Source organism: Salvelinus sp. IW2-2015, unplaced genomic scaffold (genome assembly GCF_002910315.2).
Source record: "Salvelinus sp. IW2-2015 unplaced genomic scaffold, ASM291031v2 Un_scaffold1753, whole genome shotgun sequence".
Lineage (NCBI taxonomy): Eukaryota > Metazoa > Chordata > Actinopteri > Salmoniformes > Salmonidae > Salvelinus > Salvelinus sp. IW2-2015.
Genome location: NW_019943134.1, coordinates 177944 through 193072, shown reverse-complemented (window position 1 = coordinate 193072; position 15129 = coordinate 177944). Strand labels below are relative to the sequence as shown.

Below are 15129 nucleotides of genomic sequence, written 5' to 3'. Positions count from 1 at the left end.
GTGGTTCAGATAGCCATGTTGGGTAATAAGCACGCAGCTGTTGGGGAGAAGCAGAGTGTGTTGAGAAGAACAGCAGAGTCTGAGTTGGGAAGAAGCGTATGGATGGTCTGTTGCATATTAGCATATTGGACACCATTCAAAATGACAGCCGGAAAACGTATTCCCTTGATATATAACACACTTGCAGAGTATGATGGGAATGGAAGCAGAGTCCTTGTTGGGGGAGAGGAGAGCAGAGTCTGTTGCGGAAGAAAGCACAGAGTTGGGTAGACAGACAAGAGTTAGTGCTTGGAAGTATATCTCGGAGTCTGCTCGCGACAGGAAGTCAGAGTCTGAGTTAGAAAAGACAAAGAGCTCTGCTCATTGTGTGGAAGAAAGCCATGGAGGTCATGTAGTGGAGGAAGCAAGGCGAGAGTCTGTACTATTGCGGCTAAGAGACCGAGTCCTGTGCTAGGAATGATATCAAGAGCTTCTGTTGGGAAGCCAGCCAGTAGTCTTTGCAAGTAGGTCTGTTGGAATAGAAGCGAGTCTGTTGGCAACGATAAGCAGAGTCTGTTGGGAAGAACAGAGTCGTTGGAAAAGCAGAGTTCTGTTCGATGAAGAAGCCGAGAGTCACTTGTTGGGAAGAAGCAGAGTCTGTTGGGAAGAACAGAGTCTGTTTGGGAATGAAGAGCAGAGTCTGTTGGGAAGAAGCCAGAGTCTGTTGGGAAGAACCAGAGTCTGTTGGGAAGAAGCAGAGTCTGTTGGGAAGAAGCCAGAGTCTGTTGGGAAAGAATCAGAGTCTGTTGGGAAGAACCAGAGTCTGTTGGAAGAAGCAGAGTCTGTTGGGAAGAAGCAGAGTCTGTGGAAGAAGCAGGTCTGTGGAGAAGCAGAGTCTGTTGGGAAGAAGCAGAGCCTGTTGGAAGAAGCAGAGTCTATTGGGAAGAAGCAGAGTCTGTTGGGAAGAAGCAGAGCCTGTTTGAGAAGAAGCATAGTCTGTTTGGGAAGAAGCAGGAAGAAGTCCTGGTAACAAACAAACACCACATCAAGACTTTGACATTTGTTTTCATCCAGTTTTCATTTTTTTTCATCCAGCGTATATGAGTTTTGTGCGTGTGTGTGTGTGTGTGTGTGTTGAAGTGTGTGTGCGATGTTTGTGCGTGTGTGTGTTGTGGTGCATACGTCTGTTTTTGCGTGGGTTGTGTGTAGTCCTTCCTCTGTTGTCCGTTTGCATGTTGCTCCAGACACACACAGAGGACCCTAATGTTGCCAGGAAGTTTCCATTTAACAGACAAAACTTATGCTCAGGTCAGTGGCACCTTTTGTGTCGACCTGTTATGTGGTGTGTGTGTGTGTGTGTGTGTGTGTGGTGTGTGTGTGTGTGTGTGTGTGTGTGTTTGTCTCATTAGAGAGGCCTTTCATGTCCATGTCATGAGCGTGTTGAGGGATAAAGGAGAAGGAGGATAGGAACATGAAGGAAGAGAACTGTTCCTGTCTGCGTTCAGCTTTTAAAGACAATGAGATAATCTCTCTCATGATGTTTAGCGCTGGTTCTTCGACGTGGCACGCATACTTCCATCTCTCTCTCTCACACACACACACACGCACACACACACGCACGCACACGCACACACACACGCCGTCACACACGGCGCACGCGCACGCACACGCACACGCACACGCACACACACACACCACACCACACAACTTATCACTGTTTTACGCTAAAGCTCGTTAGATCAGCATGGTTAATCAACTGGTTAGATCAGCTGGTAAGACATCACTGGTAGATCATGTTAATCAAGCTCGAATAATCAGCTGGTTAGATCAGCTGGTTAGATCAGCTGGTTAGATCAGCAATCGGATAGACAGCTCAGTTAGATCAGCCTGGTTAGAATCCAGCTGGTTAGAGATACTGGTTAGATCAGCTGCTCTGATTAGATGCTGTTAGATCAGCTGGTTAGATCAGCTCGAATAGATCAGCTGGTTAGATCAGCTGGGTTAGATCAGCTCGAATAGACCAGCTGGTTAGATCAGCTCGAATAGATCAGATGGTTAGATCAGCTGGTTAGATCAGCTGGTTAGATCAGCTGGTTAGATCAGCTGGTTAGATCAGTTGGTTAGACCAGCTGGTTAGATCAGCTGGTTAGATCAACTTGTTAGATCAGCTCAGTTAGATCAGCTGGTTAGATCAGCTGGTTAGATCAGCTGGTTAGATAGCTGTTAGATCAGCTCGATAGACCAGCTCGGATAGACAGCTCAGTTAGATCAGCTGGTTAGATCAGCTGGTTAGATCAAACTGGTTAGATCAGCTGGTTAGCATCAGCTGGTTAGATCAGCTCGGTAGACCAGCTCATGCTAAAAACAAGCAATAATAATGTCACAGTAAACCCCTTCATAGGAAATGTTGACCCTGTGGAGCATTTCCTAAACACAAACCGACCACAACGTCTTCTAATTACAAACACAGACTATTAAAGGACATGGATCCATGAGAACTAATACGCACAATAATAATACCAAAACATCATAACAGAGACAGTGAGAGGCCTGTGTATTCTCAGCATCACGCATCAATCTAGAGAAGATTTACCGTTGGAATATTACTAATAAATACTACGTATTGGTTCAGGGACAGAGGGAAAATACTGACTATGAGACAGTGTGTGACTGTGGCCATGTTTGGACGTTTTCAGCTGTTTTCCATTTCAGTTTATCAGTCTCATCTCAATTCTATGCAGCCTTCCCAAGACCCCAGCAATACACACACACACACACCACACACACACACACACACACACACACACACACACACACACACACACACACACACACACACGATCACCACCTCCGACCAACACACACACACACACATCACACACACACACACACCACATCCAGTAATCTCCCTACATCCAGTAATCTAGCTACATCCAGTAATCTCCCTACATCCAGTAATCTAGCTACTCTGTCTACCTACATCCAGTAATCTAGCTACATCCAGTAATCTACCTCCTTCCAGTAATCTCCCTACATCCAGTAATCTACCTACATCCAGTAATCTACCTACATGCAGTAATCTAGCTACTCTGTCTACCTACATCCAGTAATCTAGCTACTCTGTCTACTTCCTTCCAGTAATCTACCTACATCCAGTAATCTCCCTACATCCAGTAATCTCCCTACATCCAGTAATCTACCTACATCCAGTAATCTACCTACATCCAGTAATCTACCTACATCCAGTAATCTACCTACATCCAGTAATCTAGCTACTCTGTCTACCTCCTTCCAGTAATCTACATACATCCAGTAATCTACCTACATCCAGTAATATCCCTACATCCAGTAGTCTACCTACATCCAGTAATCTAGCTACTCTGTCTACCTCCTTCCAGTAATCTACCTCCTTCCAGTAATCTACCTATATCCAGTAATCTAGCTACTCCATCTATCTACTTCCAGTAATCTCCCTCCTTCCAGTAATCTACCGACTTCCAGTAATCTACTTACTTCCTTTAATCTACCTACTCCGATACCAACCTATATCCAGTAATCTAGCTACTCCATCTATCTACCTCCAGTAATCTCCCTCCTTCCAGTAATCTACGACTTCCAGTAATCTACTTACTTCCTTTAATCTACCTACTCCGATACCAACCTATATCCAGTAATCTACCTACTCCGATACCAACCTATATCCAGTAATCTACCTACTCCGTCTAGCTACTTACAGTAGTCTAGCTACTCCATCTAGCTACTTCCAGTAGTCTAGCTACTTCCAGTAGTCTAGCTACTCCGTCTAGCTACTTACAGTAGTCTAGCTACTTCCAGTAGTCTAGCTACTCCGTCTAGCTACTTCCAGTAGTCTAGCTACTTCCAGTAGTCTAGCTACTCCGTCTAGCTACTTACAGTAGTCTAGCTACTCCATCTAGCTACTTCCAGTAGTCTAGCTACTCCATCTAGCTACTTCCAGTAGTCTACCTACTCCYTCTAGCTTCTTCCAGTAACCTAGCTACTCCGTCTACCTTCTTTCCAGCTAGTTCTAGTACTCCTCTTCCCGTCTAGCTACTTCCAGTAGTCTAGCTACTCCGTTTTACCTGTCTTCAGTAGTCTAGCTACTCTGTATAGCTACTTCCAGTAGTCTAGCTACTCCGTCTACTGTCTTCCAGTAGTCTAGCTACTCCATCTACCTTCTTCCAGTAGTCTAGCTACTCCGTCTAGCTTTCTTCCAGTAGTCTAGCTACTCCGTCTAGCTACTTCCAGTAGTCTAGCTACTCCGTCTACCTTCTTCCAGTAGTCTAGCTACTCCGTCTAGCTACTTCCAGTAGTCTAGCTACTCCGTCTACTGTCTTCCAGTAGTCTAGCTACTCCGTCTACCTTCTTCCAGTAGTCTAGCTACTCCGTCTAGCTACTTCCAGTAGTCTAGCTACTCCGTCTACCTTCTTCCAGTAGTCTAGCTACTCCGTCTACCTTCTTCCAGTAGTCTAGCTACTCCGTCTAGCTACTTCCAGTAGTCTAGCTACTCCGTCTAGCTACTTCCAGTAGTCTAGCTACTCCGCTAGCTACTTCCAGTAGTCTAGCTACTCCGTCTAGCTACTTCCAGTAACCTAGCTACTCCGTCTACCTTCTTCCAGTAACCTAGCTACTCCGTCTACCTTCTTCCAGTAGTCTAGCTACTCCGTCTAGCTACTTCCAGTAGTCTAGCTACTCCGTCTACCTTCTTCCAGTAGTCTAGCTACTCCGTCTACCTTCTTCCAGTAGTCTAGCTACTCCGTCTAGCTACTTCCAGTAGTCTAGCTACTCCGTCTACCTTCTCCAGTAACCTAGCTACTCCGTCTACCTTCTTCCAGTAAGCTAGCTACTCCGTCTAGCTTCTTCCAGTAGGCTAGCTACTCCATCTAGCTACTTCCAGTAACCTAGCTACTCCGTCTACCTTCTTCCAGTAACCTAGCTACTCCGTCTACTGTCTTCCAGTAAGCTAGCTACTCCGTCTAGCTACTTCCAGTAGTCTAGCTACTCCGTCTAGCTACTTCCAGTAGTCTAGCTACTCCGTCTAGCTACTTCCAGTAGTCTAGCTACTCCGTCTACCTTCTTCCAGTAGTCTAGCTACTCCGTCTAGCTACTTCCAGTAGTCTAGCTACTCCGTCTACCTTCTTCCAGTAACCTAGCTACTCCGTCTAGTTTCTTCCAGTAATTAACCGAATACCTACTCTGGCTCCAGATGTGTAGGAGATAACAGCAGCCAGTGCAGTGCAGAGTGCGTGTGTCTGCGTGCCCGTGTGTGTGTTTAGTGCAGTGGGAGAAAGGTATTCAACTGAATGGAAGTAGGAGGGGCCTCCCTATCCAGAACCACATCCAGATTGGTTGTACTGATAAGGAGCATATAGCTTTAAAGCTTCAAAGTTGGCGTTATTTCTGCTTAAATTAGGACGTTACTGAATGCTGACACGATGGAAAATGAAGGAGGAAAAACCGTGATGGTAATATCACAATTAAGATCCTAGAGATTTGAGGGTAAAGGGTGAAGCACAGAATGTATTAGACAATAGAGACCCGTCTGTTCTTTCCCTGCCTCACCCTTCATCCATCCTCCATCATTGTTATTAATCAATTAACTGGTTTCACAGACGTTTTTTTTTTTACTTTACACAACTTTTCGGGTTAAAGTGTTACCTGACTTCAAATGTTAAGTTGCCCCAAACTTCGCTCCAACTTCAGAAAACTTAGGCAAAAAGTCAGTCAACGTAAAATTATGTGTTTGCTCAACTTGTCTCAATACAGTACCAGTCAAAAGTTTGGACACACCTACTCATTCAATGTTTTTTTCTTTTTTTACTATTTTCTACATTGTAGAATAATAGTGAAGACATCAAAACTATGAAATAACACAGATTTATTTAACGAGGCAAGTCAGTTAAGAACAAATTCTTATTTACAATGACGGCCTAGGAACAGTGGGCCTTGTTCAGGGGCAGAACGACATATTTTTACCTTATCAGCTCGGGGATTCAGTCTAGCAACCTTTCGATTACTGGCCCAACYCTCTAACCACTAGGATACCTGCCGCTACATGTGGAATCATGTAGAAACCAAAAAAGTGTTAAACAAATCAAAATACATTTATATTTGAGATTCTTGAAAGTAGCCACCCTTTGCCTTGATGACAGCTTTGCACACTCTTGGCATTCTCTCAACCAGATTCATGAGGTAGTCACCTGGACTTCGTTTCAATTCACAAGTGTGCCTTGTTAAAAGTTAATTGGTGGAATTTCTTTCCTTAATGTGTTTGAGCCAATCAGTTGTGTTGTGACAAGGTAGGTGAGGTATACAGAAGATAACCCTATTTGGTAAAAGACCAAGTCCATATTATGGCAAAAACAGCTCAAATAAGCAAAGATAAATGACAATCCATCATTACTTCCAGACATGAAGGTCAGTCAATCCGGGAACATTTCAAGAACTTTTAGAGTTTCTCCAGTGCAGTTGCAAAAACCATCAAGCGCTATGATGTAATTGGCTCTCCTGAGGACCGCCACAGGAAAGGAAGACCCAGAGTTACCTCTACTGCAGAGGATAAGTTCATTAGAGTTAACTGCACCTCAGATTCCAGCCCAAATAAATGCTTCATAGAGTTCAAGTAACAGACACGTCTCAACATCAACTGTTCAGAGGAGACTGTAATTCAGGCCTTCATGGTCAAATTCCTGGAAAGAAACCACTACTAAAGGACACCAATAATAAGAAGAGACTTGCTTGGGGCAAGAAACATGAGTAATGGACATTAGACATTGGACATTTGGTCTGATGAGTCCAATTTTGAGATTTTTGGTTCGCCATGTCTTTGTGAGACAATGAAAAGTTTTAAGTTCAGGTAAGACTTTGATCGAAAAGTTCAGTCAATTAAAAAGTCTGTGGAACCAGTTACTTAATAATAATTCGTCTAAACATCTAGATTCTTTTTTTTTACAGTGATACCTCCATTTCCCGTCCTGCTCTTTCTTCCATCTCACCCCCAACTCTTGTAGGTCCTGGGAAACCAAAACAGTTTGGCAATAGAATAGTGCTTCAAAGATCTGTCTGTCAGAGACTAATGATGCTCTTTAGACTGATACTGTTCCATAGACGGTTCCTTTTAAGGTCCAACTACACACAGTACAGAAACTCAGTTCTCTACAGGAGAGTATTTAGTCTCCTAGCTAATGTTACCATGGCTTGTCCTACTGCTAATAGGCAGGTGTGTGCGTGTGTGTGTGTGTGTGTGTGTGTGTGGTGTGGTGGTGTGGTGTGTGTGTGTGTGGTGTGTGGTGTGTGTGTGTGTGTGTGTGTGTGTGTGTGTGTGTGTGTGTGTGTGTGTGTGTGTGTGTGTGTGTGTGTGTGTGTGTGTGTGTGTGTGTGTGTGTGTGTGTGTGTGTGTGTGTCTGTGTCTGTGTCTGTGTCTGCTTGTGCGTGTGCGTCTGTGTGGTGCGCGTGCGTTGTGCGTGTGCATGTGCGTCTGTGCGTGTGCGTCTGCGTGTGTGTGTGTGCTGTGTGTGTCTGTCTGTGGTGTGTGTGTGTGACTGTCTGTGTGTGGTCAGATGATTGTCTAGTCCTGTTTAGCTCACAACTGGCCAGACCTCAGTGCCGTACGGTGCAGATCCAGCAGACAGGGCATCAGTACGACAAGGCTTTGTGTACAAAGTGTGTGTATGTGTTTGAGTGTGTGTTGTATGTGTGTGTGAGTGACAGGGTGATAGATTTTTAGTACAAAATGTGTGTTGTGTGTGTGTGTGTGTGTGTGTGTGTGTGTGTGTGTTGTTGTGTGTTGTGTGTGTGTGTGTGTGTGTGTTGTGTGTGTGTGTGTGTGTGTGTGTGTGTGTGTGTGTGTGTTGTGATGTGTGTGTGTGAGTGAGTGAGATGACAGGGTGACAGGGCTTGTGTACAGACGATGTCAACCACCATTAAAGTGATGTAGGCTTGTTATGGTGTCATAGTGCCTCCGCCAACAGACCCAAACAAATTACGGGTTTACTAGACACCAAACAGACCCAAACAATACGACTGACTAGAACCAAACCAGACCCAAACTAATTACTGACTGCTAGAACCAACAGACCCAAACGAATACTTGACTGATAGAAAACAGACCCAAACAACTACTGACTGACTAGAACCAACAGACCCTAACAAACTACTGACTGACTAGAACACAGACCCCAAAACTTACTGACTGACTAGAACCAAACAGACCCAAACAAACTACTGACTGACTAGAACCAAACAGACCCAAACAAACTTACTGACAGACTAGAACCAAACAGACCCTAACAAACTACTGACTGACTCAGAACCAAACAGACCAAAAACCTACTACTGACTAGAAACAAACAGAACCAAACAAACTACTGACTGACTGCTAGAACCAAACAGACCCAAACAAATTACTGACTGACTAGAACAAACGTCCCAAACAACTACTGACGACTGACTAGAACCACAGCAGCCCCACACAAACTACTGACTGACTAGAACCAAGCAGACCCACACAAACTACTGACTGACTAGAACCAAACAGACACAAACAAACTACTGACTGACTAGAACCAAACAGACCCAAACAAACTACTGACTGACTAGAACCAAACAGACCCAAACAAACTACTGACTGACTGACTAGAACCAAACAGACCCAAACAAACTACTGACTGACTAGAATTATAAAGAACCAAACAAACTACTGACTGACTAGAATTATAAAGAACCAAACAAACTAAGGGCTAGATTCAATCTACCCCCTCCCCCCCTCCCCCTTCAAGGCTATTTATCTTTTTAAAGCAGTATTTCCGCATTCGCAAAGACCACATTCACGGTAAACACTGCATATGTCGGCTTAATCGAAAACAACCTTTAAATGCCAATCTCTCTATAACGCGGATCTTTCGTGGTCCGTATTGAATCTAGGCCCAATGTTGAAAACAAAGCAGAGATGAACCACACGGTCTAACAACCCAACAAAGCTTTCCCTCTCAGACAGATCACAAACTGACTGGAGTAATACAATATACAAACTTTATAGTATATTTTTTCCTGAASATTACATCCAACCCCAAGTGAAAGTTACTTTGAGGACACCAGAAACCACCTTAAACACATCTCTCAGCTGCCTTCTGACGCATTATAGATGGTTTAAATTAGAATACCTCCTCCCAAATGTTGTAGAACCTGGAGTTGGGGTAGAGGAAATGCCAGCAGGTAAAAGGACAATCTGCTGTTGCTACATCTATTTTTGGGACTGTTTAGCCTCAAAACATGGTTGAAAACTATAATTTCATATAATGGATCCTCAGTCCTTGCATCCATAGCGCCGTCTATGAATTTGAGATTGGTTACATTTCTCTAGCCCGATCCCTGAGCTTTTTACTGAAATAATGGCGGGGAGTCCGCTTTGTTATTGTTTAAAGTGCAGATTGCCTCTTAAAGCATGGTGTTACACAGAGCACAAAGGCTTGTAGTGTGTCTCATTCTGAGAAAATGTTTCTTGTGCACTTTTCCAGTCAGGGTGTAGGTACTCACCCTTAGCCTAATGACCCTGAGCTAACAACAAAGAGAGCGCTGTTGTGTTGGCAGTTTGCACGGTCAACCCAGTGTGTGTGTGTGTGTGTGTGTGTGTGTGTGTGTGTGTGTGTGTGTGTGTGTGTGTGTGTGTGTGCGTCGTGCGTGCGTGCGTGCGGGCGTGCGTTGCGTGCGTGCGGCGTAGCGTGCGTGTGCGTGTGTGTTGCGTGCGTGTATACATGAATGCGAATGTGGATGCCTAGCCGCGTGTGGAATATAACATGTTTGATAGTTTGGGCAGGGGGACAGTTAGTCTGTTATTTTCAGGGAGTCAGGCGGTCCGGGGGACAGGCGGTGCGGGGGGACAGGCGGTTGGGAGACAGGGCGGTTGGGGAGACAGGCGGTTTGGGAGACAGGCGGTTGGGGAGACAGGCGGTGGGGTGTGCAGGCGGTTGGGGAGACAGGCGGGTTGGGGAGACAGGCCGGTGTGGGGTGTCGGCGGTTGGGGAGACATGCGGTTGGGGGGGGCAGGCGGTCAGGGAGATAGGCGGTGGGGGGGACAGGCGGTCGGGGGGGCAGGCGGTCACGGGGACAGGCGGTGGGGGGACAGGCGGTCGGGGGGGCAGGTGGTGGGCGTACAGGCGGTTGAGGTACAGGTGGGGTGACAGGTGGTCGTTGGGGGCAGGCGGTCCGGGAGACATGGCGTTGGGGGGGCAGGTGGTCGTTGGGGCAGGTAGGCGGTTGGGGAGACAGGCGGTTTGGGATGTCAGGGGGTTGGGGGAGAGAGACCCGCAAGGAACAAGGCGTCGGGGGGGCAGGCGGTTCAGGGGCGACAGGCGGTGGGGGGGACAGGCGGTTCGGTGGGGGCAGTGCGGTCAGCGGGGAACAGGCGGTGGGGGGGATCAGGCGGTCGGGGGGCAGGTGGTGGGGCGTACAGGCGGAGGGGTACAGGCGTGGGGTGGACAGGTGGTGTTGGGGGCAGGCGGTCGGGGAGACAGGCGGTTGGGGGGCAGGTGGTCGTTGGGGGGCAGGCGGTTGGGGAAACAGGCGGTTGGGATGGTCAGGCGTTGGGGAGACAGCGTCGGGGGGGCAGGCGTGTCAGGGGGACAGGCGGTGGGGGGACAGGCGGTTGGGGGGACAGGTGGTCGTTTGGGGTATGCGGTCGGGGAGACAGGCGGTTGGGGGGACAGGTGGTCGTTGGGGGGCAGGCGTCGGGGAGACAGGCGATGGGGGGGCAGGTGGTCGTTGGGGGCAGGCGGTGGGGGACCAGGCGGTTGAGGGGGCAGATGGGTGGGGGGACAGCGGTGGGGGGAAAGTGGTTGGTGAGACAGCGGTGGGGAGCAGGCGTGGGGGCCAGGCGGTGGGGGGGAACAGAGTGGCGTTGGGGGGGGAGTATGCGTTAGCGGGGGAGATGTGGTTGGGCGAGACAGGCGGCCGTGAGGAGAACAGGCCAGTTAGGGTGTCAGGCGTTGAGGAAAAAAAAAAAAGACAGGCGGTTGGGGTGTCAGGCGGTCCGGGGGGAAAGGCGGGTCATGGGGGACAGGCGTGGTCGGGGTGACAGGCGGTCGGGGAGACAGACGGTCAGGGTGACAGGGGTCGGGAAGACAGGCGGTCCGGGGGGGGACAGGCGTCGGGTCAAGGCGGTCGGTGTGGAGACAGGCGGATCGGTGGGGGACAGGCGTTGGGGAGACCCTCGGTTGGGGTGACAGGCGGTTGGGGTGACAGACGGTCTGCGCGAACAGCAGGCGGTTGAGGAAGACAGGCCGGTTGGCTACGAAAGGCGTTGGGGCGACAGGCGGTATTGGCTACGATGGCGGTTGGTGGAGACATGACGCGTTGGGAGACAGCGTTGGGAAGACAGGCGGTTGGCTACGAAGGCGGTTGGGGAGATAGGCGGTTGGGAGGACAGGCGTTTGGGGGACAGGCGGTGGGGAGACAGGCGGTTGGCTTACGATGGCGGTTGGGGAGACATGACAGTTGGGGGAGACAGGCGGTTGGAAGACACGCTGGTTGGGGTAGACCAGCGGTTGGTGGGTGACAGGACGTTCGGGGGGACTCAGTGCGGTTGGGAGACAGGCGGTTTGGGGAGACAGGCGGTTGGGGAGACAGGCGGTTGAGGAGACAGAACGGTTTGGGGAGACAGGAGTTGGGGGCGACAGGCGGTTGGCTACGATGGCGGTTTGGGGAGACAGGAGGTTTTGGGGAGACAGGCGTTTGGGAAGACAAACGCGGTTTGGGGTGACAGGCGGTTGGGGTGACAGACGGTCGGGGGGACGAGGCGGTTGGAGTGATCAGGCGTTGGTGGTGGACAGGGCGGTTGGGGAACAGGCGGTTGGGAGCAACAGGCCGGTTTGGGGAGACCCAGGCGGTCTGGGAGACAGGCAGTGCTACGAAGGCGGTTGGGGAGACAATGGCGGTTGGCTACGTGTATGCATGCATTAATTAAAATGTCCTCGCAGCTTCTGTGATGTCTTTTTAATGTGTGGACAGCAGTAGGCAACATGTCTTTTAATGTGTGGACCGCCCAGTAGGAACATGGCTCTTTTAAGTGTTTGGACAGCCCAGTTAGGAAACCATGGCTCTTTTTTAATGTTTGTGGACAGCCCATATGGAAATCATGCTCTTTTAATGTGTGGACAGCCCAGTAGGACATTTTCAGCCATTTGGTGTGTGTGTGTTGGGAGGGGGTATGTGTGTGTGTGTGTGTTGTGTGTGTGTGTGTGTGTGGGTGTGTGTGTGTGTGTGTGTGTGTGTGTGTGTGTGTGTGTGTGTGTGTGTGGTGTGTGTGTGTGTTGTTGTGTGTGTGTGTGTGTGGTGTGTGTGTGTGTGTGTGTGTGTGTGTGTTGGGTACGGGGTGGGGTGGGGTTTATTCATATTTTTTGCTTCCTCACTGAATGATGTTTTATTTCAGCATTTTCAGTTTGTTTTGTGGTATGAGTTTGGTCTTAGAGATTACAGAGAGTGTTTGAAATCGGAACAGTCTGCCAAGAAATGTCTGGCCAGTACGAAGAGCGAGAGAGAGAGAGAGAGAGGAGAGGCTGAGAGAGACGAGACAGGAGAGAGGAGCGAGAGAGAGCGGAGAGATGTAGAGAGGAGAGCGAGAGAGAGCGAGAGAGAGCGAGAAAGAGAGAGAGCTTGGGAAAGAATGAACCTGATATTCAGATGTGCAATATGAAAACGAATTGTAAACCAGTACCTTTGACTCAAATGGCCTCCTCATGGGTCTTTCTAAAACTGACTCCTTCAGAACACAATAGATATCTGGGCCGTAAAATAGTGTGATCAAAGTGCTGTCACATCGTTATTTTTGGAATTGATGTCGCTACACAAGCTTGCAGACCCTGGTATTTGGGTTTCCACATTCTCTCTCAGATCCTCTGAAGCTCTGTCAGGGTTGATGGGTAGAGTCACTGCAAGCTATTTTCAGGTACTACCAGAAGAGTTTGATCAGGTTTCAAGTCCGGGCTCTTGATTGGCCACTCAAGGACATTCAGAACTTGTCCGAAGCATCTCCTGCGTTGTCTGGCTGTGTGGTTAGGGTTGTTGGCCTGTTGGAACGGTTGAACCTTCACCGCAGTCTGAGGCCTGAGCGCTCTGGAGCAGGTTTCCATCAAGGATCTCTTGTAGCTTTGCTTTGGTTCAACCTTTCCCCTCGATCCTGACTAGTCTCCCCAGTCCCTGCCGCTGAAAAACGCCCCAACAGCATGCATGCTGCCCACCATGCTTACCGTCGGGATGGTGCCAGATTCCTCCTAGACGTGAGCTTGGCCATTAACGTCCAAAAGAGTTCAATTCTTGGTTTCAACTCCGACCAGATAAATCTTATTTCCCATGGTCGGAGAGTCTTTTAGGTGTCTTTTGGCAAACTCCATAGCATGGCTGTCATGTGGCCTTTTACTGAGGAGTGGTTTCCTGTTTCTGGTTTTTCCCTACCAACAGGCCCTTCTCCGCGTGCCTCAGATTATTTGGCCGGCGGCAGCTCTAGGAAGAGTCCTTGGTGGTTCAACTTCTTCCAATTTGTAAGAATGATGGAGGCCACTGGGTTCTTGGGGGACCATTTCAAATGATGCAGAACTGTTTGGGTACTCTTCCCCAGCTCGTGCCTCGACACAACTCCTGTCCTCGGAGCTCTACGGACAATTCCTTTGACTCATGGCTTGGTTTTTGCTCCTGACAAGCACTGGTCAACTGTGGGACCTTATATAGACAGGTGGTTGCCTTTCCAAATCATGTCCAATAAGTGAATTTACCACAGGTGGACTCCAAGTCAAGTTGAGAAACATATCAGGATGATCAAGTGGAAACAGGATGCTCAATTTCGAGTCTCATAGCAACGGGTCTGAATAACTTGGTGTAACTAAGGTATTTTTTTATTGTGTGTAGATTGGAATGAGGATTATTTTTTATTGAATCCATTTTTGAATCAGGCTGTAATGTAAAAAATTGACAGAAAGTAGGGGTCTGAATATTTTTTTCGAAAGCACCGTAGACATACTGTACACAGACTAAAATAAAATGTTTCTCAGCTAGTGTTTTAAATAAGGCATATTTAGGGTGCCCACAATATCTAATATCTACGCGGCCTTTCATTGATAGATTAACTTGATGGAAAAGAATATTATTCTTCTGACCTCTGACCTCTGACCTTCCTTTACCACAGCTGTGGGGAGACCGTACATAAAGCCTGAGCCACGGGGAGGGATCCATGGACAAAGGGGACCAGGAACACACCTGGACAGGTACAACGGTCCTTTTTTTTGGAACTATTTTATTTTTGCACTTTTCCATTAACAACATTCAGACAAACGTGAAAAGATATTAGACCATATAGGACACAAGTGACAGTGAACAAAATGAAGCGTAACAAAGAAGAAAAAATAAAACAAAATTAATAATTATATATACAACATACAATTAAAAAATAATTATAATGAGACATTGGATCATATGGTTCCCTGCTGTAGGCTACATATTATACATTACGTGTGATAACATTAATATAAGGATAATATGAGATTCATTCAAATGTGATGTGGGGGGAGATTCGTCCATATAATTCAATAAAAGTTGCAAATTCTGTAAATGTATTTAATTATTCTCAAGCGGTAAGTAACTTTTCTCCAGTGTGATACAACTATTACTTCTGTACAGCCACATTGCAACTGGTAGGGGAGAATCCAATTTCATTTCAAGGCGATACCTTTCTTGGCAATCGCAGCAATATTTCTGTTAGCTTTAATGTATGGCTTTGCCTAAGATTTGGAATGAGTAAAGTTGCCCAAGTAGACCAGACGCTCCGGTCTAAAGGGAAATGCCCATGAATTGAGGTATGGTATCGGCATACCCCCCTGCCAGAACCTGTACAACGGTCCTTTAACTAAGCTTCTCATCTCTGCCAGTGATAACCTTTTCCCTTCCACACACTACCGTTTTCAAACTATTGAGCCCAATAAAGCTGTACTGTACTCATGGCTCTTCTGTCCCTGGTTTTGCCTACGTTCTTTACCGTTAAGCTTCTCATCTCTGCATGATACCTTTCCCTTCCACATCTTGAGGCCAAGCTGTAGCTGTAACTGCGCTGGCCTGGTTTATGGCATCCATTAACAGGACTGGCTAGAG

At 47.6% G+C, this 15129-nt stretch overlaps 1 protein-coding gene across 1 annotated transcript in view; it reads left to right on the top strand.

Annotated features, from left to right (window-relative positions):
* The window catches only part of LOC112071873 (cGMP-inhibited 3',5'-cyclic phosphodiesterase 3A-like), a gene marked incomplete at its 5' end in the record, with an annotated part of 73974 nt that overhangs the window by 24970 nt on the left and 33875 nt on the right, over positions 1-15129 (top strand). The window contains one exon of the mRNA XM_024139305.2: positions 14171-14183. Within this exon, the coding sequence (XP_023995073.1) occupies positions 14171-14183 (13 nt within the window). The remainder of the gene's footprint in view (positions 1-14170; positions 14184-15129) is intronic.